At 37.1% G+C, this 25,697-nt stretch overlaps 1 protein-coding gene across 8 annotated transcripts in view; it reads left to right on the top strand.

The window, feature by feature from the left end:
* Positions 1-25,697, top strand: part of LOC125231728 (potassium voltage-gated channel protein Shab) — a 133,433-nt gene that overhangs the window by 94,492 nt on the left and 13,244 nt on the right. For all 8 annotated transcript variants that reach the window (XM_048137282.1, XM_048137285.1, XM_048137284.1 and 5 more), the window contains exons 3-4: positions 24,726-24,835; positions 25,413-25,543. In XM_048137282.1, coding sequence (XP_047993239.1) covers positions 25,440-25,543 — 104 coding nt within the window. In that variant the 5' untranslated portion in view covers positions 24,726-24,835; positions 25,413-25,439. The remainder of the gene's footprint in view (positions 1-24,725; positions 24,836-25,412; positions 25,544-25,697) is intronic.

Genomic DNA, 25,697 nt, shown 5'->3' with positions numbered 1-25,697 from the left:
CCCGTCACCACACAGGCCAATTATTATTATTTAATAAACAATTAAATAAATTAAATAATATAATGATTTACCATTTATTATTTAAGGATTAAGATGAAATGGCGGAAAAGTGTGTACAAACAGGACGATGGCGATTTTTAGTATGTGATTTAGGCTGACTTTTTCGGAGTTAGTAATTAGATTATGTTTAAACATTTTATCATAGAGATTCCACAAATAGTGTACCTTTTTAATAGTAGTAATTTTTTTTAAATAAAACTTACCAATTACGATATATTTATATAAATAAGATTTGGCCTATTTAACTTCTAACACTGATTTAGTATAAAAATCTATCTTAAATATTTTTTGTTATTTTTCCCAGAGTCAGAAAACCATTGTCTATCTCATATATAAATATCTCATTAAAAGAAAAATTCATGCATTTAAGGGTTAAATAATTATGTAATCGGAGGTTACAGTTATACTGGTTAGTGTTAGGCCAAGAGTCGCTTATGCTTTTTTTAGTCATTTGAATAACAAGCTGTATTCGGGGCTCCCCACATGTCACTCCGAAATAATGGTCTGGTTTGTGCAGAGAGCGAAAGTAAAATTACCCTATAATTATATATGTGTGGGAGCGGGCTTTTCAAGATTTTCGCGAGTTTCCCCTGCTGTGCAATATAGACATTTACAGGGTAAATTGACCCAATAACCAAAATAAATTAGCTCTTTGAAGATCTCCTTGTTAGACAAGAAATTGTCTGTATCAAGAAATTGAATGTATATAAGTAGGTATACTAGGTATAGTGTGCCTAAATACATTGTATTTATTTAACTCCATTTATAACATGTTCATAATTTACTGTACATAAATACTGAAATTCTATTCTACTGTATTTTCCGTAAACTTTACTTTCTAAAAGTATACCACAAATTGAACTAATTTAAATGACAATAGACTAAATGACTTCCGTTTTTATGAAGTTGACGCATAAGCAATTTAACGCACCAATAACTACAAATAATAGTATTTTATGCAACTGGTGGTTAAAAGAGGTCAAAAAAGGTGAGTGGCGTGGGTAACAATTTGAGGCGAAGCCGAAAATTGTTAATAAAGACGCCACGAGCATTTTTTGACTCAGTTAAACACCGTTGCATACAATACTTTTTCTACGACCAAGCACTTATTTTGAAAGAAAATTATAAATTCAACAAATACCTACTTTCAGTCATCTTAGTTATCTAGGTGGACCGCCTACCATTTTGAATATGCAGTTTGAGTGCAAACATGAAAATAAAACTGTCTATGGTATGGTTCTTTGAAGCCTGGCCACTAAGACGAATCGAGCCGAGTTGAATCGAGTTCTATACATTTGAATGCGATTCGACGCGTCGCCAATGAACGCAGCAGAAAACGAAGGAGTCTCGACTCTGCGAATTGGTTTGTTAAGTTGGTAGCAATGTATTTACTGAACTGTAAAACAGCTATATCGTGCGACTGCTACTAAATGTTTTCAGGGTATAGACTAGATAGACTTGTCCTGACATCTTTTATGTAGGGTTTTAAAGTTCTATGCACGACCTTGTAACTCACGAATAACAGTACGGGAGTAGAAAAAAGCCTTAACGAAACCAAAATACCTTCGTGAAAGAACCCTAATTTGATATTAGACACTCGATCTCGATGACTTTCCGAATTCCATGTCGAACCGCTACCACGAGCTATTTACATTTTAAAATACGTTACTAAATGTAAAGGTTACAGAAAATGTGTGTAATTTTTGGTTCTAGCAAGTAACATCTTGGAGAGCATTTCATTATCTCTATGTAATGATGAAAATCATCGAAGAGGAAAGCCGAAGAAAAGGTGGAGGGACTGTGTGAGAGATGACTGAAACCAATGCAAGTGAATGAGGAGATGACGTCTGATAAAGAGATATGGAACAAAAAGACTTGCTGCGCCGACCGATTAATTGGGATAAGGACCAGCAAATGAAGTGAATGATGAAACTCATGTTAGGCAGCGTTCCTACTTAAGCGTCGCGTGTCTCGGGGCGCGCAACGGACGTCCGCGCCACGCCGCCTGAATGTAATTCAAAAACGTCTCCTCAGTACATTTTGTATAGGAAGGACGTAAGACGCGCCCCAGGCGGCGTGGCGCGGACGTCCGTTCCGCACCTCAGGACATGCGTCTCTAAGATGTGGCCGGTCACTTAAATGTAAAAATCTCATGGTAGGGGCCATGTCTGCTGTCAGAAGCAGACAAAGGAACCGCGCCTGTTACTTATCGACATGAAAGGCTAGATTATAGCTTTGAGAGTGAAAAGGTATTAACCTTTTACCTACTGAAAGGTTGTTGAAAGGTTAGAGTTTGAGGACCAACGTACTTTAAGTAATCCATTTTAAAGTGGCAGATAGGCCATATTAGTTAGCTTGCAGAATAGTCTGAGTAAAAGGGGAGTAGATTTTTCTGTAGGTAGCTTACTTGTAAGGTATAATTTTTTTTATACTACGTCGGTGGCAAACAAGCATACGGTCCGCCTGATGTTAAGCGGTCACCGTAACCAATGGACGCCTGCAACTCAAGAAGTGTCACATGCGCGTTGCCAACCCATTAGAAAGTTGTGCACTCCCGTTTGCTGTGTTAAATAAGTACACAGAAAATTTGAGATTAAGCTTGGTAAGTATAGGTAGTAGTGACCATTAGAGCCATCATTTATTGTAGATGATTAATGATACACTCGAGACAGACGCGATTTAACGCACCGATTTGACTAGCCTATATCGTCCATCATACCAGTATCTCCGCCTGCTCGCAACTATCCATCTTTAAAGAGTCTGCAGATTATCAGTCATCGACCTGTCAGTGAAAAGCAAAAAGTGACAGTGCGCATTGACTATAACAGGCCGATATCGGTCAGCTAAGTGCTGTAGGCTTACATTTTTTAGATTTAACGTAATATGTTTATACTTTAATTTGATTGCGTGTTAATTCTTATTGTATAATTCTTACTTAGCGAAAAATGTGCATGTAACTTTACATTTTACCGTATAAATAATAAACATGAAAAGTCGTTTGGTCTTATCAGATTGTAATTAAGTAAAATACCTAGTAATATCATAAGCAAACCTATTAGCAATGGCTCCGAAGCATAGGAAACTTTTCTACATTTCAATTTAAAATGTAGAATTTTTTTCGAAGTTTTCCTCTTTCAACTTCAGTCTCGGTTACCTCATAAGTAATTTTACCTGTAAGCTGGAGTGAATACGTTCACTGTGTCCTACAGATTTGTGACTTTATTCATTCGTCTTTAGAGTCTGGTCAACGCAAAAGTATAAAAACCGGCCAAGAGCGTGTCGGGCCACGCTCAGTGTAGGGTTCCGTAGTTTTCATTATTTTTCTCAAAAACTACTGAACCTATCAAGTTCAAAACAATTTTCCTAGAAAGTCTTTATAAAGTTCTACTTTTGTGATTTTTTTAAAAAATTTTAAACTTATGGTTCAAAAGTTAGAGGGGGGGGGCACTTTTTTTTCCTTTAGGAGCGATTATTTCCGAAAATATTAATATTATCAGAAAACGATCTGAGTAAACCCTTATCCATTTTTAAATACCTATCCAACAATATATCACACGTTGGGGTTGAAATGAAAAAAAAAATATCAGCCCCCACTTTACATGTAGGGGGAGGTACCCTAATAAAACATTTTTTTCCATTTTTTATTTTTGAACTTTGTTGGCGTGATTGATATACATATTGGTACCAAATTTCAGCTTTCTAGTGCTAACGGTTACTGAGATTATCCGCGGACGGACGGACGGACGGACGGACAGACAGACATGGCGAAACTATAAGGGTTCCTAGTTGACTACGGAACCCTAAAAAACGTCTGTGTTAACTGCAAACAAATGATTAATTGATTATAATGATTATGTTCCAACTTCCAATATGTATTATATACCTACTTACACCGACACTCGTAATAAAGACTATTCACACAATCACACCTGACAGGTGTTTTGAATGGCTTTCGTGACCCGAGGTAATCTAGCGGCAACCGAGCTCGTTCTTAAGCTGTTTTTACACAAGAGTTAAGCAGCTTTGCGTTTTCATAAAAACCGGATAAGTTGAGCTACGAAAAAAGCGCGTGGTTACACTGGTTACACATTGACATTGTTAGTTGTTACACTTGTTACATACTAGGGACATACTACCCTAATAACACAAGCATATGCAGCTTGTGTTACTTTAAACGGCTATCAAAATCATTGCCATTTTAGGGTCTGAGTCTACTTTATATGAAGTTTTGAAAGTCACATCTGCTAACGTTACGAACGAACAAAGAGACATGTTGGCTCGTCATTGTTGCAGTCACGTTGCCGCGTAACTTCAGAAGCCACAACTTTCCTTTTGTTAAATATTTATAAAAGGTAATGTTCTCAAGTGAACCCGTTCTGCAAGAAATAATTCAAATCACATTTAACTTTCCGCATTTCTAAATATAAACTAAATACTACCCACTTTCATTACATATTTGATTACTTGCGGGAGCGAGGGAGCTTTACTGTTTAATAACATTTTTTATTCAATTTCTATTCTATTTCAGGGGTAATTGAAATGTAGAATTTATAGTCAGTTCATTAACAATCTAAGACACTTGTAACTTATGTAAAGGTTACGAACAGTTAACGAAGGAAGTTGGACTGTGATTGCAAAGCAGGTTTCTGGGTTACACTGTTACAGCTCTGATACTCATTATGTAGGGAAGTTTCAACTATTGATTGTGCTGTAAATGCAACTTCTAGGTATTATTAGATTACCGACTACTGTAGGTTAATTGCAAAGCGCTGTATCTAGGTTTCCCTTACACGTGTAGGTGATTACGTTCTAATTGCAGTTACCTATGGATCAGTTATTTGTCTAGGAAAAAAGGGCGAAGAGGAACCATTACGAGAAGGCAAGATGATATCACTAAGACTATCGGGTTGAATGGTTGAATTGCAAGCAAGTAGCGATGCCGATATAAAGACCGGAAGCATCTGTAAATGAAATAAATTTAGGAAAAATGGCATTATTATTGTTTGTTTCGTGCTTTTAACTTTTCTTACTTCAATACAAAACTTATAATGAATATTAAGCCGTTCAAGGACACTACGCCAGACAAAATAGGAAGACTCCTATATGTAGTCTAGTTTCCACGAACGCTTTAAATTTATCCGCGAAAATTTTTTAAAGACACTAAATGTCTTATCAACACATTATGTGTAAAGCAAGTGTATAACTTGTGATCAATTCAAGTTGAACGTTACTAGAGTACTTGGATAGCACGTTCAAATAGTGAGTGCAATGAAAGTAGTTTCTATTATTAGATTAGGGTCGATCAAAGGCTCGATGCCGGTCGCAGGGAGCGGCACGCGAGCCGGTAATCGATTGCCCCCGCTCGCGGCTCTGATGTTCTCCAAACAAATAACATCTAGTTGCCGTCGTCCATACTACTCGAGATAAATAAGTAATTAAGTATAGAGTGCTCACTCCATACATTAAGCTTATCATTCACGTTCGTTCGTTTCTATCTCCCCTTTTCGATCGAATACGGAAGAGCGATAGAAAGAGATTGCTCCGGAGAGAGAACGATTATCATCAGCCCAAGAGGACAATAGTTAACACACCGTGGCGAACGATACCTACGGAACTTTCTGTGTCGAAGATATGGAGCATGAACGATTGGCCTCTTGCAACAGACAGCTTTCACTCCAAAACAATTATTATTTTGGCAGTCGACATACTTATAGCGTCAAATAGCGATTCCATCTATTTACTTGAAAATAGATGTGGCGCCCAATAGTCTTATAGTCAATAATGATCAGCTTATGCGGATTTACTGGAATTGTATTTTCAACTCATACTTACTTGTAAAAGTAATTGTGAGAAATACATTTTTCGTCAGTCGCGACACCCATGTCATTTAGTGTCAAGTAATTAATATTACTAATAAATTCATTAGTTGACACGAGACTGCCTACGAAATGAATAAGCCTTATAAAGTGAGCTTTCTATCCTCGTATTTATTCTTCTTATCTCCGAAGATATAGCAATTCTCTTTCTACATTCCAACCCCCAGCTCGTTATGGCATTTTTTCGCTCAGCAAGTTACCTTCATTTGAAGATAGACTCTCTATATAAATATACTCGGTCCATACATGAGGTAGTCGAACTAGGGGAATATGTTTGCCGAGCGAGGCATGTCACGGAGGCGCGCGCGAGACTTTGGGTCGCCGGGTGAAATTGCGTAGGCCGTAATTTCGTTATGTTATGAAGGTATTATCTGTTAGTGAAGCTAATCTTATGGTTTAAGTGCCCCGGTTGTAAGCGGGGATTTGTAACGCGAAATTAAATTACGTATAAAAGACAACGGACTTTGTTTTTTCTTTAAAAATACGCGAGTTTCTCCAGACTTAAAAAATGCTACGTCTGCCACTTTGAATTTGAAGCATCAACTTGTCGTAAAGAAGCGTAGGAATCATTTTCGGTTCTACTCGAACTTTAAATATTAGATATGGATACGATATGGATCGGATATATCGAATTTGTCAGTCTCAAATGTTGATTTGTGTTTGAATAATTATCATTATTTATACTGACAGATTGGTATCATATCACGACATCTTAATCATATCTTAGAAACATTGTTCAAATAGTGCATTTATCGTTGCACGTTGCTTTAGGTTAATTACCTTTTTAATTGAATGAAAAATTATTCATTTGATTGATTTATGATCGGAAACCATTTTAGCCACGCTATACCTATACAGCACAGCGCTGAATTTGGAACCGAAGTTCACACCCTCATAATCCAACGTTAATGTCCAGTCACGACTTATTCAGCCGCCGACGCCCGCCTCAAGGCTGGAATTAGTCATAATATTTCTCGTCACCATTGTGATTTATGTGCGCCATGACGACGACTATTGAAACGCCGTTCACCCTGAACTTTTGTTTGACAAATGCTTTCGTAAGCAAAGCCGTCACTAGCAACTGAATTGGATACATTCAGGACTTGCGTATCGATTTGGGTACATGTTATGGCTTTTTAATAGCTTCAGCTTGGGGGGCAATCAATCATTTATATAAACTTAATGGATATTCAAATTCGAAGCGTGCAGCTATACTAACAGTAACGTGTTGAGCTGACCACTGGTGGACTTTATTTCGTTACAGTAAGATTGTTCAGCTTGTTTGTGTAAACTGCCGAATGACATCAAATATGAATGGCGGCGGCCACGCGGGGGGACGTAGGTCTAGGTACCAGATCAATTCGATTGAAATTGATCAGGAGGTCAGATAAGGTAAAAAGGACAGTGAGCGCAATGACACCTCGTCGAATCGTTAATCCTAACAAAAATATAATTTTTTTATCTTTGGAGTCAAAGGCTTGTGGAATTCTGTTCCGCTAAATACCACGCTGGCCGATTTAATTTATTATTTGAGTGGCAATAAACACGTAGATAGGTATTATACGATTTTTTACCTTACAATATCAATGACAGTGTTAGTAAGAGCGTGACTGTACATAATTTGACGTAGCTATTTCGCCGCCTCGTTGTCGTGCTAAATTTCATTTTTTGGTTGGCGATGTCGCTATTTCACGAACCTTATTAATATAGGCCTGTCAATATCAAGTATTTAGGTATTATTATTATTAACAACAAGATTTGGTACTGTAATACGAGGGAAATTAGTTTAGTGTTTATATAAATTTAGATTTCCATTATTTAAGCAACCAGTTTTTATCTATCTCATCTATAATCGGAGGTACGTTTAAAGCCTTATTAATTAATTCCGCTAATTGAAACTGTCTCACATCTTCCGAAGTTCTCTGACGCAGGTGAAATTACTTGGAAAGCTAATTTTAGCGCTTAATGAACTTACATTACATTCAGGTGAGACAGATTTGGGACGAAAAGGTCACGGACGCGGGGATAAGCATAGCCCCGTACAGTCTGCTATAATATGTTAGGTACACAACAAATGCCGGAAATATATCTGACACGATCTTATTTGTAGAGCCATAAGAGAGTGTCGCATATGTTTGCGGCCTTCGAAAAGTGCCATATTATTGCAGCCTATCGGTGACTACACCGTAGACAAAAGATCAAACTAGATCGCCCGCTCAATGTTAATGTTTTACTAAGCTAGGCTAGAACATTAACTACAATAACGACATAATAAATAAAATATAAAATAAATAAATATTGGGGACACCTTACACAGATCAGCTTAGCCCCAAACTAAGCAAAGCTTGTAGTATTATGGGTGCTAAGCGACGATATACATACTTAAATAGATAAATACATACTTATATACATAGAAAACATCCAAGACTCAGGAACAAATATCTGTGCTCATCACACAAATATATGCCCTTACCGGGATTCGAACCCAGGACCGCGGCTTAGCAGGCAGGGTCACTACCGACTGAGCCAGACCGGTCGTCTGTAATGCATTCCGATTACTTATTATGATCATAACATTACGACAACAATTTATAAAGCAGCTCCGTATGGATGCCTTCGTTGCCCATTGGTAGGGTAAGCCCGAACTTGATTAAAATCGACGAGTATACAACCCTTAAAACCCACACATACACATCTTCACGCACACGTACAGCAAAAAACCACTAAAATGGCTACGGCTAAAGTAGGTATAAAATTTTGATTGAGTACGGACAACATTGGGCCTTGTTGTAGGAATAATGGATTCGTGACGTATTAAAATTCGCCGGGTTGGGGATTAGGTGCAGTAGTTGACGTCTCAACATTTATCTCGCGTGATGCTCGATTAATCACTTTCCTGGCGCGCTGAATATTTATGGCAGGGAAACGGGTCCCTTTGTCGCCAGTAACAGTAAAGTTACTGCTTTGAGTGAACGGAAATGGGAGTTGAAAAACGTGTAACACGCGTAGGCTTTTAAGCCGTAGTGGAGACATTTAAATCGAAAATGTGAAAACTACATGTAATAGGTAGTCATCATCATAATAGCAACGGACGGGCGCTTTAAGTGGAGTTCATTAGATATCTTATCTTATCCTCGTAAGGCCCAATGTACATTACAATGTACATAGTATTGCAATCTAATTTGAACCTTCCATGAACTGGATAAAGTAGAATTTCAATTGTTACATTGATTTTTGAAACAAACGAAAATCTTACCAATTTATTTATAGAATAAAGTTCAAATTCAAAATGGGAAAACTAACTATGGTGGGCCTTACGAGGTTATACCTTTAAACGAGCAATTCTTGTATTGTTTGTTTTCTCTTTGAGTTGCAGGCGTCCGTAGGTTACGGTGACCGCTTTCCATCTGGTGGGCCGTACGCTTGTTTGCCACCGACGTAGTGACGTAGTATATATTTATTTATTTAATTATACTGACGATCTCGGAAACCGCGCGCTCTGACGATTTCGCTGAAATTTGTTATGTGGGGGTTTTCGGAGGTGAAAAACCGATTTAGCTTAGCCTTAGATCCCGGAAAAAGCGAATTTTCTAGTTTTCACGCGTTTTTCTTTTGCGTTAGTAAACGCAAAATATGGTCGTTAATTTCGCCGGCCGTGCATCGGTTGAGCGTAGCTCAGTCGTAAGAGGTCGGTCTAATGTTCGCAAACACATTGCAGGTGTCAGGGTTTCGAATCCCGGCCAGAAATAAAACTTTTGTATTTTTTTTGTATTTATAAGTTTTTTTTTATCTAAAGACTTGATATAATAAAATAGAACCGAGCGAAGCTCGGTAGCCCAGATATTAACAAATATAATAACAGACAGTAACTATGTTTTTGTGTAGGTACACGAATTTTGAACGTTACCTGCTCCTACGCTCGTAGTGCGTGTTGATACTGTGATCGTTTTTACAAAGGTTGTTTCACATAACATTCATAATAATTATATTTATTGATCGGTAATAATTGGTAACAAAATTCATGGTAGCGTGGTCGCGTTTAAATAAAGCAATATAAATAATGTTGAAGTAGACGGTTAATAGGTTCATGTGAAGGTTATTAACCTTGAATAATAATTTGAGCTGAATCATATTGTTGACTTTCTTTGTAAAGGTACAAAGAAAGTCCTATAGCCCACAACGCTGTCGTGAAATTTATTAATGTAAGTAACAATCTATCATATGAATTTAACTGAAAATTTATATAAATACATCATCATCATCATCATATTAGCCCTTTATCGCCCACTGCTGAGCATAAGGCCTCTCTTCTAGTACGCCACTAGTCCCGGTCCCGAGCTAGTCTCATCCAGTTGTGACCGCAATTTTCCGGATGTCGTCCACCCAACGAGCTAACGGATGCCAAGTGCTTCTTACATCTGTGAGCGGCCACCATTCTGTTAACATTTTAGTCCATCTGCCATCACTCTGCCTAGCAACATGTCCCACCCAACTCCATTTTAGTTTGGTAATGACGAAACCGACGTCTTACAGCTTGGTCACCTTATATGAAATAATGAGGTATGTAAGTATCGGTACTATTGGTATCAGTAGAAAAGTTTCGATACGATTAAAAAAATACACTAGAATTTTGAATTATTTTAGTTTCATTAGACTTATATTGACCGGGACACAGACCGCGATTACCTTTATGATGTTTGTCCATCTCCCGATGTGTCCACGCAGTTACAAATAGTTATAATAATTAAAACATACACTAGAACTTCTGCATTATCGTTAGGTTTGTCCGGGACGGACGAGTAAGGACTGTTCAATTTACTAAGCGGACACACTAAAACATCTTTAAAATTTGTAATTTAAAAACAATTGAGAAACACACTTTTTTCCTTTAATATAAAAATGTTTAAAATCGTTAGCAGACGTTTCTGCTTGTTAAAAATAAATTTAGTATGGGTTAGCACATTGTTACTGGTGAATTCTCAATATAACTTGAGACTCCAGTGCCGTTACAAGATGTAATTGTCTGTCGGTAGATGTCCGGCGTGGCTTCCGTAGCTCAATTGGTTAAGAGCCTTGCACGGATTGCAAATGATGCGGGTTCAAGTCCCGCCGGAAGCGTAAATTTTTCAATTTTTTCTTTTAATATAAAAATGTTTAAAATCGTTAGCAGACGTTTCTGCTTGTTAAAAATAAATTGATAAACAGTTGACGGTGACGACATTAGAAAAGCTATCAACGTAGATCGCTACATAGTTATTCTTCCATAGTTAATTATATTTCACGATGCAGCGTATTACTTTGAACGATTGCAAAGCAATCTTGCACAAATGGTGTACTGGAAAGTGTTATCTGCAAAAAATCGCAAATATGTACAATTTTTCAAAAGCGGTGTTCCAAATCGTTACAAAATTTGAAGAGCATCATAAGCTTGAGGATTTACCGAAATCTAGGCATAGAAGCGGCCCGGCAAATCCTCAAGTCGAGGATAAAGTTAGGCGGTTGTTAAAATCTTAAATTATCTATCGGTTCACCAAATTGTAAAAAAAAGTAGGCATTCGCGTAGATACTGTTCAAAATATAAAAAAAATAAATAATATAAAGACTTATAAGAAGCAGAAAATGCAGAAGAGAAGTGCAGATAACAAATTGCGATCCAAAAAATGGTACGGAAAATTGTATAAAATGTTGCTAAAGAATAAATCTCGTTGCATTTTAAGACGATACGGTAGGGATCAATTCTCCATACAAACGCTCTCGACTATTTCCTCCCTGGTGTTTGAAGATAGAGCAATGATTTTTTCAACACAGATTGTTATTATTTTTATCTGTGTCGGACCGTTTTGATTTTTTTGATATTCTACTTTTTAAATACTCTAGAGCCAATCAAAAATTTCCAAAAACGGCCTTTTTAATTTGGCGCAAAAAAAGGTGTGATACTCAAGATTGGTAACAATTAACCAAAAAAGCTAAACGGTCCGACATAGATTATTTCATTGTTATTCAGATTCTCAAATTTCGTTCCGATTGATTAAGTTTTGAAGGAGGAAAGAGTCGAGAGCGGAACCTTGATTTTAAAGATTTTTTTGAAATATGTTTTGACTGAGTTGTTCTTAATGGATCCTTTCCATTTTAGCATTTTCGCTACCGTATCCTCTTAATGAACGACAAAACGTACGTCAAATTTGACTGTAGTACATTACCAGGACCCCAGTCCCACAATGACGTCGTAGGAGAGTATGTGCTAGATGAGGAGAAAACCATAAAAATGGATAAATTCGGGAAAAAAGTACTTGTTTAGCAGGCAATATTTTCCTGTTGCTTTAAGAGTGTATCTTATTTTGCTACTGGTACTTGTAACGGTTTACCGTTATCTCTAACAAAAATCCTATTAAATAAAAATAAATAATTAACCAAAATATAACTATAAACTACTATAATACATTTTTACATACATTCTTCTAAATAAAATATTCAAAAACTTAAAAAATAAAAAACAATGTAAAATAAATATACGTACAAACAGAATTGACGATTGCATTTGTTATTAGTTAAAACTAGATGCGAATACAAAAGACTACGTCACCGCTCCAGATAAGCGATAGGCGCTGGTCAACGTATGAGGCGCATTCGCGCTCGCATTCCCTACCACGGCTCCGACAGCGAAAGGTCAAGTTACCTAAAACTCTCATAACGTCAGACGACATGGAGTGACAAATTTATTTTAATTTTTAAATTTTAACTACAATTAAATGTGTTAAGTGCCAGTTTTTCCCCAAATAGGGTGAGTGTTTTGAATATTTTGTAGAACTAGATTTAAGGTTTCTTCCATAGTTCATAGTCTTAATAAGGAATCATTTTCTTCATTCAATCATTATTCATTTATTTCTTTCTGGGTTCATCTTTCTCTATCCGCTTAGTAACAATATGTTTTCCTTAGAAACAATGTTGGAATTAACAAGCTTCTCGATCTTTCTAGAAATATAGTTCTACCCGCTTTATAAAAATCTTAATCATTCTTGTGGAATTTTCGCTTAATTTTAATTTAAATGCATATAAATAGAAACCAATCTGTAGTTAATCTACATTAATAATGTTTTTAAAAGTTTTTTTTATTAGCAAAAGTACTTTTAGTTAAATAAAAATTACTTCCTTTTTGTTAAAAAAAAATGATGATTTAACTTGTGACTGCCACATCATTGATTACCTTTTTTAACGCTTTGGGGTTCACTAAACCAGCCTACATCTCATTAGCACTTTTAATTTGGCCAAAGTTCCGGATGTCGCAGTCACTTGTTCGAAATTGGACTTTTCTTGAAACGGCCATTTTACCGGAATTCCAGGGAACAAGTCTGGGGTCGTTAACTGGACCCACAATTTGGATGCGCGCGCGCCTGCACACGTTCCGGAAGGTTCCGGAAGGAAGACTGGCGGTCCGGAACGGCCTCTGATGACGGCCACGCCCAGTACGACTTCGGCGGCGTAGTGCAGGGAAGTGACCCCTAACAAGGGCTTGTTTCTTCTTTTATTGTAACCGGCCAGCTCAGGAAATACCTACCCACGATCCTGGATAGATAGATAGGTTTTTTTATTTAAAATATAGTTTGTAAAATTTTTCTATCGGAGTTTTTTTTCTTCTCTCTAGTTTTTTTTATTCTACCCTAGTTTATGCGACGCTAAACGTCACATTGGCGCCCACACTGGTTATTTTCTGAGCTGTGCATGTTTGAAGCAAGTCCTTGGCCTTTTTCTTCTCTTGGTTTTCTTTGGTGTTGGTGGCTTTTTAATATTTTCACCTGTAATTTTCTTCTAGTTTCTAAGTTTGATTTCTGCAGTTGCTTGGTACGTGGTTGTACTATTTACATTATTATTGTTACAGCGTTCATTTGTAGTTATTTATAAAATAAAATTGCATATTTCCTATTATAAAACTTCTAAATACGTTTATAAAAGTCTATCGAGTCCTACATTCCACTTACTCAGCAACTAAACCTAACTGCTTTTAATCAATTGTAATCAAAACACACACTTGTCTCAAAACATGGCGTATCCTATTAAATATTTGTCACTCCAAAAAGCTGAACTTGAATATGAGGTGATTCTCAGAGGTGGTTCAACTGGTTCGGTACAGGAGCTTCGAAGCCAGATAATTAAATTAGGAATACCTCCTGAGGACATTTTAGAATCCCATTTAGAGCCTGCGGTTGACCTTGACGCTGTTAAGGACAGTCTTGCTAAGTCCCAAACGATGTTGACCTCACTCAAGTCTAAATTTGATAAGACCCTGTTCTTACGAACTGAAAACCTACTACATCATATATATCACAGACTTAGGCGAATCACGAACGTCGGTGCCACGTTAGTTGATCAGCACAAAAATTATTGCACTTCCTTTAACAATCAATATAAAGAAATTACAACGCTGAGACCGGCATCTTCAACTTCTAATACAAACGCAGTCTCAGTTCTGGAACCTGAGGCTACAGTGGTTCATTGCGATCGCAACCTAACCTCCGACTTAGCAAAGCTAAAATACTCGGGCAAGGCCTGCGTGTTTTCTTTCATTCAAAGAGTTGAGGAGTTCGTGGAGGCTAGAAACATATCAAAGGAGCGTATTTTGAAATTTGCGTACGAGATTTTTACGGAGGACGCATTACATTGGTTCCGATGTAATAAAGAGGCTTTCCAAAGTTGGGACGATGTCGTGGTTCTATTAAAAAAAGACTTCAGCCCAAGAGATTACGATTATCGCCTTACTAATGAGATAAAATCTCGCACGCAAGGGGAGCAGGAAAATATATCTATTTACTTGTCTATTATGCATGGCATGTTCGCGCGCTTGGTTAAGCCGTTGTCTGAGGACGAAAAGCTCGAAATTATTCTACACAACATCCGGCCATGCTATGCAAGCACTCTGGCTGCTTCGCCCGAAATCAAGGACCTGAAGACTCTTAAAAACCTTTGCTCAAACTATGAGGACATTCAATCACGCTTGTCCTTGTTTCACGAACCACCCAGAGTGACTTCTGAAACCCTAGCCCCAGATTTTGCCTACACTAAACATCATAAAAATAATAATTACTATACAAATAAAAACTATCAAAGTACAAATACAAATGAAAGACAGAAAAATTATTACAATCAAAATAAATATCCTAACTACTCCGGCTCTTATAACTACAACAAACCTAAACCTACAGATGAAAAACCTAATACTACTAATGCTGTACAAGCTTCACCGAGCAGTTCAACTAAAGTAAGCGCCACTTATGGCTCGCGTAAGTACTGTCCTCGGTGCCGCACTGATACACATTCCTTAAAAGAGTGTAAACAACCTCACTTCCCAATCTGTTTTAAATGCGGCCAGAAAGGTGTACGTTATCCTGAGTGTAAATCTTGTAACTCGAAAGACACAAAAAACTAAATTCGGTGGATTGTAGTGCGAAAGAGCCTTCTTATATATCCAGTGATAAATTTAATGATACAGAGTGGAAATCTTGGCTCAATTTTATATCAAAATTTTTCACTTGCTATTCAGTCACTGCAATCCACGATTCAGGTAATATAAATAGCAGACCATTTGTGTCAGTTCAAATTAACGGTAAAACACTACATGCTTTATTAGATACTGGTAGTGGTTACACAATTCTCGGCAATAATTATCATAAGGTTTTCTTGGATGCGGGTTTCAAACTAAATACTAAAGAAACTCTGAATTTATATGGAGCTGGCAAGCATAGACTGAACAATATTGGTATGATTAATCTGCCTGTCTCGTTTTTAGATCAGACTCACATCTTGAAGGCTTACATAGTACCAGAGGTAGAAAACTCCTTAATCTTAGGTATGGACTTCTGGAGACTTTTTGATTTGTTCCCTAAGCATCTAGATGCTGTTATTTTACCTAAGGATGTCGATCAATTAAATACCTTAACACTTGACACTCAACCCACACACTTGTGTGACTACGATCATCTCTCTCCTGAACAGAAGGTTACGGCTGACCATATTACAGCTCAATTTCGCAATATTTCATATGAAGAGCGCGGTCTAGGGCGAACTTCTCTAATTTCTCACAGTATAGATACGGGTGATGCTTTGCCTATACGTCAGAGATACTATAGAATGTCTCCTGAAAAACAGAGAATACTAAATGCTCAACTTGATGAAATGCTACGTGAAAATGTTGTAGAGTCTTGCGAGAGCCCTTGGTCGTCCCCAGTTCTTTTAACACCTAAAAAAAAATGGCGAAATGAGATTGTGCTTGGATAGTCGTAAACTGAATGCAGTTACTATCAAAGATGCCTACAGCATTCCTTACATTTCAGAGATACTTGATAATCTGCGTGACGCTAAGTATCTGTCTAGTTTGGATTTGTCGAAAAGTTTTTGGCAAATTCCAATCAAGAAAGAGGATCGGTGTAAATCAGCGTTTTATATTCCTTCGCGCGGTACTTTTCAATTTGTTTCTATGCCCTTTGGCTTAACCAATGCTCCGGCAACGCAACAAAGACTGGTTGATATGTTGTTCTATGGGCCTGATTTTGAGCATAAAGTATTCGTCTACATCGACGACATTATCATTGTCTCGTCATCCTTTGAAGAACATATCTCCCTGCTGGTTAGAGTTCTGGAGAAACTTAAAATGGCAAACTTAACCATTGGATTCCAAAAGTGCCAATTCTTTAGGAATAAACTGTCGTATCTAGGCTATGTAGTGGATAGAAACGGTCTACAACCAAATCCAGAAAAGATAGAGGCGATCGTGAACTATCCGACACCTACTAACCGTAAGGAAGTTCGTCGATTTCTTGGAACGGCATCTTGGTATCGTCGGTTCATTCCAAATTTTAGTACAATAGCGGCACCACTAAATAAACTTACTTCTCAAGCTAAAAACTCTCCGCCTTTTTATTGGTCTACAGAAGCTGAAAATGCTTTCCGTACTCTAAAAGAAGCTTTAATATCTTCTCCTATATTGTCGTGCCCAGACTATTCGCAGCCCTTCCAAGTACATACAGATGCGAGTGATTACGGCGTTGGCGCGGTTCTTACACAACAGCTAGACAATGAGGAAAAAGTTATAGCCTACATGAGTAAGTCCCTTTCGAGTCAAGAGCGTAACTACAGCGCAACGGAACGAGAGGCACTGGCTGTACTTACGGCGATCGAACACTGGAGATGCTACTTAGAGAACGGCCAAAAGTTCGTGGTGTACACCGATCACTCGTCCTTAAAGTGGTTCCTAAATTTAAATAACCCTACGGGTCGCTTAGCTCGTTGGGGAGTGCGCATGTCCTCATTTAACTTTGAGATCAAACATCGTCGCGGTTCGGAAAATGTGGTACCAGACAGTCTCTCACGTTCTGTTACTATTGCCGATATTGACGAGATTCCAGTAAGTGGTGACATGTTTTATTCTACGAGTGACTCATGGTATTTAAACATATACAACGGTTGTCAAAATACTCCTACTTCATTTTTAAACTACAAAGTAAGCAACGGCAAACTATTTAGGTTTAAAAAAAGCTTAAATCCGCTAACACGAGAGTTCGAATGGAAAGAAGTTATTCCTCTAGAATTTAGACTCAATACTATACTTAAATATCATTCGGAACCTACCGCTGCCCACTTAGGAATATATAAAACGCATAAACGGCTTTCTTTAAATTATTTTTGGCCCGATATGCATCGCGATGTAGTTAAATTCGTTTCAAGTTGCGATATCTGTTGTGCTCATAAGCATGCTACTCATGCTACTCTTGGCGTCATGGGCCGTCCTAAAGACTGCTCACGCCCTTTTCAAATGTTAAGCATGGATCTCATAGGTCCTCTACCTCCTTCTAGACAACAGAATACTTTTATATTCGTTGTGACATGCTGTTTTTCAAAGTATTCTCTTTTATTTCCCATTAGACGCGCAACTTCCGAGATTATAGCAAAACTAATCGAGGAAAAAGTTTTTTTTAGTTCATGGCATTCCCAGTACTGTTCTCATGGACAATGGTAAACAATTCACGAGTAATGTATTAAAGAAGTTGTTTAGTGATTATAATGTGCCTAATGTAAGATTTACGCCTAAATATAGCCCACAAGTTAACACCGTTGAACGTTACAATAAAGTTATCGTTACAGCAGTGTCATCTTATATAGAAAATGATCATAGGTTCTGGGACATCAATCTACCTAAAATTCAATTCGCTATGAACACAGCTGTAAATGAGGTGACAAAGTATAGTCCTGCATTTCTTGTCCATGGCCGAGAATTAGTCACTAGCGGTTTACACTATATCGATGTTGAACTGGACGACGAAATAATTTTTGCCCCTAGAGATGAATATGCCGAGAATATAGGTCATTTGCGAAAAATATTCGACAAAGTCCAATCCTCTCTAGTTCAATCCCATACTAGGAATAGTGAACACTATAATCTACGCCGTAGGGATCACCATTTCAAAGTTGGCGATGTAGTTTGGAAGAAAACGTTTTACCTTAGTGACAAAAACAACATGTTTTCCAAGAAACTAGCTCCTAAGTATGTCCAGTGTAAAATCGTAGCTAAGAAATCTAATTTAGTATATGAACTAGAAGACATGCAAGGGAACAATTTAGGTGACTGGCATATTAAAGATTTTAAATTGACTAATTACAAAGTTTAACTGGACTGCAATAATCATCTATCAATAATTTCTGTATTAATTGTCTAAATTTAATTATCAATCTCATAACACGTGCTTGTAAACGCCAGTGTACTTCCGAAATATCCTAATATTCTATCACTATTAAACATTACAAACCCCTACCGGTTTGAAAAGGTTATTACCTACAAAATAAATTGGTTAGCAAGTTTTTTACAGAGACATTAATTTGATGGATTCGATTACACCATTAATAATTTTAACTGAGGTTGATGATTAAACTAAGTGAAGAACCATTAATATATACATAAGAGTATGTATACAATCGTAAAAGTATAATACTCAGTCTGTTAGGACGCGAAAACATAAATAGAAATGTTTATTGCTTATCTGCTTGTGTGAAGAATGAATGAAGTGGAGGAGTATGATGAGATGGAGGTATGTTTGATAGTTGTGTATATATTGAGCAGACGACAGAAATAGCGGGTTTTCCCAGAAAAAACCCTAACCTAAAAAGAGGGGTATGTAACGGTTTACCGTTATCTCTAACAAAAATCCTATTAAATAAAAATAAATAATTAACCAAAATATAACTATAAACTACTATAATACATTTTTACATACATTCTTCTAAATAAAATATTCAAAAACTTAAAAATAAAAAACAATGTAAAATAAATATACGTACAAACAGAATTGACGATTGCATTTGTTATTAGTTAAAACTAGATGCGAATACAAAAGACTACGTCACCGCTCCAGATAAGCGATAGGCGCTGGTCAACGTATGAGGCGCATTCGCGCTCGCATTCCCTACCACGGCTCCGACAGCGAAAGGTCAAGTTACCTAAAACTCTCATAACGTCAGACGACATGGAGTGACAAATTTATTTTAATTTTTAAATTTTAACTACAATTAAATGTGTTAAGTGCCAGTTTTTCCCCAAATAGGGTGAGTGTTTTGAATATTTTGTAGAACTAGATTTAAGGTTTCTTCCATAGTTCATAGTCTTAATAAGGAATCATTTTCTTCATTCAATCATTATTCATTTATTTCTTTCTGGGTTCATCTTTCTCTATCCGCTTAGTAACAATATGTTTTCCTTAGAAACAATGTTGGAATTAACAAGCTTCTCGATCTTTCTAGAAATATAGTTCTACCCGCTTTATAAAAATCTTAATCATTCTTGTGGAATTTTCGCTTAATTTTAATTTAAATGCATATAAATAGAAACCAATCTGTAGTTAATCTACATTAATAATGTTTTTAAAAGTTTTTTTATTAGCAAAAGTACTTTTAGTTAAATAAAAATTACTTCCTTTTTGTTAAAAAAAAAATGATGATTTAACTTGTGACTGCCACATCATTGATTACCTTTTTTAACGCTTTGGGGTTCACTAAACCAGCCTACATCTCATTAGCACTTTTAATTTGGCCAAAGTTCCGGATGTCGCAGTCACTTGTTCGAAATTGGACTTTTATTGAAACGGCCATTTTACCGGAATTCCAGGGAACAAGTCTGGGGTCGTTAACTGGACCCACAATTTGGATGCGCGCGCGCCTGCACACGTTCCGGAAGGTTCCGGAAGGAAGACTGGCGGTCCGGAACGGCCTCTGATGACGGCCACGCCCAGTACGACTTCGGCGGCGTAGTGCAGGGAAGTGACCCCTAACAAGGGCTTGTTTCTTCTTTTATTGTAACCGGCCAGCTCAGGAAATACCTACCCACGATCCTGGATAGATAGATAGGTTTTTTTATTTAAAATATAGTTTGTAAAATTTTTCTATCGGAGTTTTTTTTCTTCTCTCTAGTTTTTTTTATTCTACCCTAGTTTATGCGACGCTAAACGTCACATACTATTGGTGGCGAAATTTACAGAAAATAATGCATTCAAATACGATTTTTTGTCATCTATCCGATACATTATTATCTCTCCTTTGTTTGGGCCTGATTTAGCAAGTGCTCACTATGCTGGTAAGACAGTTGAGCTACTAAAACCAAAAAACGAGGAATTTGTTCAAAAAGAAGCCTATCACCAAATTGTCCAGATCTCTGACCTATCGAGCGGTACTGGACCATTGTTGAGGCATACTTACGAAAGAATGTCTGAGAAGATATATTTCTTGATGAATTCAAACAAATGTGGTCCGCAACTTTGCGAAAAGTAGCAAGAAGTGATGTGCAGACACTCATGCGTCGTATCCGTATAAAAGTCCGAAATTTTTACCGATGTACTTAATTAAGTTCTTTTTTCATATTAAATATTATCTATTACGTTTGTTGTCGTTTTAATAACATTCAGCTAAATAAGATGTTATACTATGTAGAAAAAAAATGCTTTTTTAAGTGTCCGCTTAGTAAATTGAACAGTCCTTATCCATATGTACACATATTGTTTATTTTATATTTACATCTTAGGTTTACGACTTGTGGATTACGTTTTATACTCGTACGGTATTATGTTAGCAGTAATAAAATGAAATTGTAATAAATATAAGGAGGGTTTTATAGGGCGGATTCATGTTTACTTTTACAGTGCAGTTAGTTTCTACGGCTAGGCGGTTTTAAACAAATGTTATTCAATGGTTACTTTGTTAAAAAAGTAAGAACATTATTGTATAATGTGTACATGTCTTCTGTTTCTTTACATAATGTACTGTACAGTCAATGTTCACATTCCGTAGCGCGTCATTTCTGTCAAAACTGTTCTGTACCTATTAGTGGTCTTCTGTGTTACATAGGTACATTTCTTACTTCTCTGTAAAGTGCACCGGGCCTATCCGACTGCGAAACGAAATCCCACAGACTTCGCTGGTTCGGTCACTTAGAATGGAAAACGATCGGGCTGTCAAGAGAGCATTCTTGGGTCGACCAGCCGGTGGCCGGCGGGTCGACCCAGGTATCGCTGGGAGAACAGTGTGGTGGCGGATCTGCGTCGGCTTCAAGTCAGTGACTGGGGCAAGAGGCTGCATAGGATCGGGACAGGTGGCGATCTCTCGTTTCGGAGGCCAAGATTCACTTTGGATCACTGAGCCAAAGTAGTTAGTTAGTAATATCTTCTACGTATGAAACTATTATAGTCATACTTGTTATGGAGAATTTTTGACCAAAAGCTGCACTTTTAGATGGAAGCAAGCCGCTTTGCATGGTGATAGTAGACATAATAGTAAACGATTTTTTCCGAGGATATCGAAATTTCATCCCTTAGGAAGCCGAGCGCAGCGAGGTGTTTTATGAAAATGAAAAAAATTCTATCTTTTTATCATATGGTCCGATTTTGACAAATCGTATCTCAAATGAAAGATATTGATTAGTGCAACTTAAAAAAAAATATTGTTCAGAAAAAGTTACAAAAAAAATGAAAAATGTAAATTTACGTATCGCATTAAACAACTTCAAAGAATGAATGACAAAATGTACAATATCGATATACGAGTTTTTTTATATCAAAGACAGATAAATTCATAATTGAAAACTAAAAACCGCATCGAAATCGGATCAGTAGTTTTTAAGGTACAAGTTGCCAAAGTTGGAAATTTTAGTTTATATGATCACTTCGCAATTCCTTTGCCAGAAAGTCAGAAATAATCTATTTTTCTTAGACATAAAAGTACACAGTGACAGTACACATCAAAATAAAAGTTTTTTTCTCGAGGATATCATAATTTAAGCCCTTAGAAGGACGAGCGTAGTGAGGACTATTAAAAACTGTTAAAAAAAATTCTATTATTTTTGTGCTTTGTCCGATTTTGACAAAAAATGTGTCAATTGAAAGGTATTTATCTGTCTTTGATATAAATATAAAAAAAACTCGTATATCGATATTGTACATTTTGTCATTCATTCTTTGAAGTTGTTTAATGCGATACGTAAATTAACATTTTTAAATTTTTTTGTTACTTTTTCTGAACAATTTTATTTTTTATTTTTTTTTAAGTTGCACTAATCAATATCTTTTATTTGAGATACGATTTGTCAAAATCGGACCATATGATAAAAAGATAGAATTTTTTTCATTTTCATAAAACACCTCGCTGCGCTCGGCTTCCTAAGGGATGAAATTTCGATATCCTCGGAAAAAATCGTTTACTATGATGTCTACTATCACCATGCAAAGCGGCTTGCTTCCATCCAAAAGTGCAGCTTTTTTTAACCGACTTCAAAATAGGAGGAGGTTCTCAATTCGACTGAATGTTATTTATTTTTTTTTTTTTTTTTTTTTTTTTGTATGTATGTTACTCGATATCTCCGAGAATCGTGGACCGATTTTCAAAATATTTTTTTTGATCGAACCGGTATAACCCCGAGATGGTCCCATTGGCACCAAGTCAGGGTCTGATGATGGGATCCTGGAGAAATCGAGGGAACTCTTCAAATGTTATAGGCACATGTAATGTTTTTAGTCTATTTTTTTTTCAAAGGTACACCAGTATTTACGTCTGATGGTAATAATTTTATGTGGCTGAGCTGATGATGGAAGGTCAACTCCTCAATGGTTAGGAGTTAAAGGATAATTCTTTCACTACTGTACATGTATTCGGACTGATACATATAATATCACTAGGAACCACTAAAAATCAACAAATAAATAAACTTTTTAACAAAAAATAAAACCGCCTTCAAAAATAAGCGCGTTACAAAACACGGAGAAACTAAAAAGCCAAAAATAATAAACCTTTCAATTCAGATTTCTTATCGTATTGCAATAAGCTAAACATCCAAATTATAAACAAATCAATTATTTTTGGAGTCGGTACCAGCCTGTGTATGGTTGGGTGGGGCAAACAGGCAATAGCAAGGCGACGAACAGGTCTGGTACCGACTACAAAAATAATTGATTTGTTTATAATTTGGATGTTTAGCTTATTGCAATACGATAAGAAATCTGAATTGAAAGGTTTATTATTTTTGGCTTTTTAGTTTCTCCGTGTTTTGTAACGCGCTTATTTTTTTTCATAACTAGTATGACTATTAACTAAAGCCAGAGTTGCATATTACATAACTAGCTAATCTTTGAATCATATCATTTATACCATTCTATTAGTCAGTGTAGCTTCGAATGGCCCTGCAGTATGTAGGCACGTGCTACGCCGTAGCACTTAGTGGCGTTATTCCCTTCTGTATGGGAGGTCCCTGTAGAGCCATGACCCCATTTAGAGTAGTGTATTATTAACACGTTCATTCTCAATGGGTTCCAAATTCACGCCCTTATTCATAAACGTCCTGCCCATGTGAGGGATATACTTCAGTGCCAGTGCGTGCTATATGCGTTACGAGCGTAGCCGATAACATGGGAAAATAGGTGTATAGCGAAAAGCGCCTACCGACAGAAAATGTGTCAATAAGCTCTCTAACCCTGTAGTAGCAAGGACCATATAATATCGGGACAGACAAAGCCCATACAAAAAAGCGTACCTCTAAATGTATGTGCCTTTTAGGCTTAAAACTAGATAACGCTGTTTCCCCAAATATTTTTGCGTGTTTTTATTTTTTATAAGAACAAATGACATGCTTCTTTATTTTAATATCATGATATCACGTCAATACATATTTAAAAAAATATTTGTAGACAATCAGTGTAGTTATGTGTAGGTGGCGCTAAAAAATTGAGGTACGATTCTTAGTATGAAGATTGTAAACCCTATATATTATAAATCATCCTTGGTAGTAGTAAAATAATATCTAGACTAAACTTTATCATATTAAAATAATAATGTAGTCGCTTTTAACCACAAAGCAAAAAAGCGCTAAGTAGAATCGTCTATATGCGTAGTTCTACGAGAATGTTGGCGTAGCGATAACAAACATATAATGTCGTTGAGCTATGTAAGTCGTTTACTCTTGTCAAAGTAGGTGTGGCCGTGGAACTCATAACGATTTTTTATTGTTTCCCGCTATGATTTTCTATGTACTACGTTTCATACGCACAGATTTAACGGTGAAAATCATTATTTAATCTGTCGTTCGCATTGGGGGTGTGTGTGTAAACTTTATTTCACAAGACAAATTAGTGCAGACACAGAGCTCATGAAACTGCTCAAGTTTCAGTGCCACTCTTCACTAAATTGTGATATGATATTGCAGTGAGTCAGTGACAGTGACAGTCAGCTAGCAGTAGAGCTATATTAAAGATGTGTTTGTATTGTCCGCAGGGTTATTGGAGTCGCGCGGAGGCAGTGGCTCGCCGATGAGGCGGCGCCGGGCACCATGAGCTAGCGGGCATGGGGGCGAGGGCGCGGGCCGCGGCGCCGCGCGCTGGCAGGTGGGTCTGCATAATATACGAATAGCATCTTTGGATACTATGTCAATTACTTTATGGCACTTATATGGGAGTAGATAAGGGACCACGATTGGAGAGAGAGAGAGACAAATAGGCATGAATGTACTATCTCTGGATAACAGGTGAAAGAGAGGGAATGACCCAAACGGAAGGGTTTATGAAACACATGTTAGGAGGGAAATGACTATTATTGTCAGTCCTTGTTATGTACTTTTAGTTTCGGACTAGGTACAAGGTATTGTATTTGACCAATGAATCCACCTAAATTCAATAGGTTGTTTTTGTTTAGGTGTCATACAAATACATAATTATTAAAACGTGTATAAAGTTTGTTGGTTCCATTGCATTGCTTAGATATATATTCTATCCTTCATCAGGTGGATAATTTGCTATACTCTTTACATGTCTATCAATATTTTTATGTTGTCGTTAGCCATAAGAACGTTTTGTTTAACATATTATTCGTATAATGATACAAACTGATTTTGCCGACAAAGTGAGAACTTTGATTACTTATACATCGAAACATAATATTATTATAAATACCTATATTTTGCAGGTGGGCGACTCGCCCCCGCGCGCGCAAATGGGCTTCACGGCGCCCGCGCAGGACGCGCCGCTCGACCGCGGCCTGGCGCCTGCGCCCGCGCCGCCGCCCGGCCATGCGCAGCTACAGCGGACCCACTCCAGGTACGAGTACACATACCTATTAATGTTTTAAGACGCTCAGCGAAACATAGGTATTCCTCTACAGATTTGGTGCGAAATGTTTTTCAGTGAAAATGATTCATTACGTGCCTATGTCGAAACTTCAAAGGGCATTACGATACACGCGCGAAGATGC

Source organism: Leguminivora glycinivorella, chromosome 12 (assembly GCF_023078275.1).
Source record: "Leguminivora glycinivorella isolate SPB_JAAS2020 chromosome 12, LegGlyc_1.1, whole genome shotgun sequence".
NCBI lineage: Eukaryota > Metazoa > Arthropoda > Insecta > Lepidoptera > Tortricidae > Leguminivora > Leguminivora glycinivorella.
This window is presented reverse-complemented; position numbering and strand designations above follow the sequence as displayed.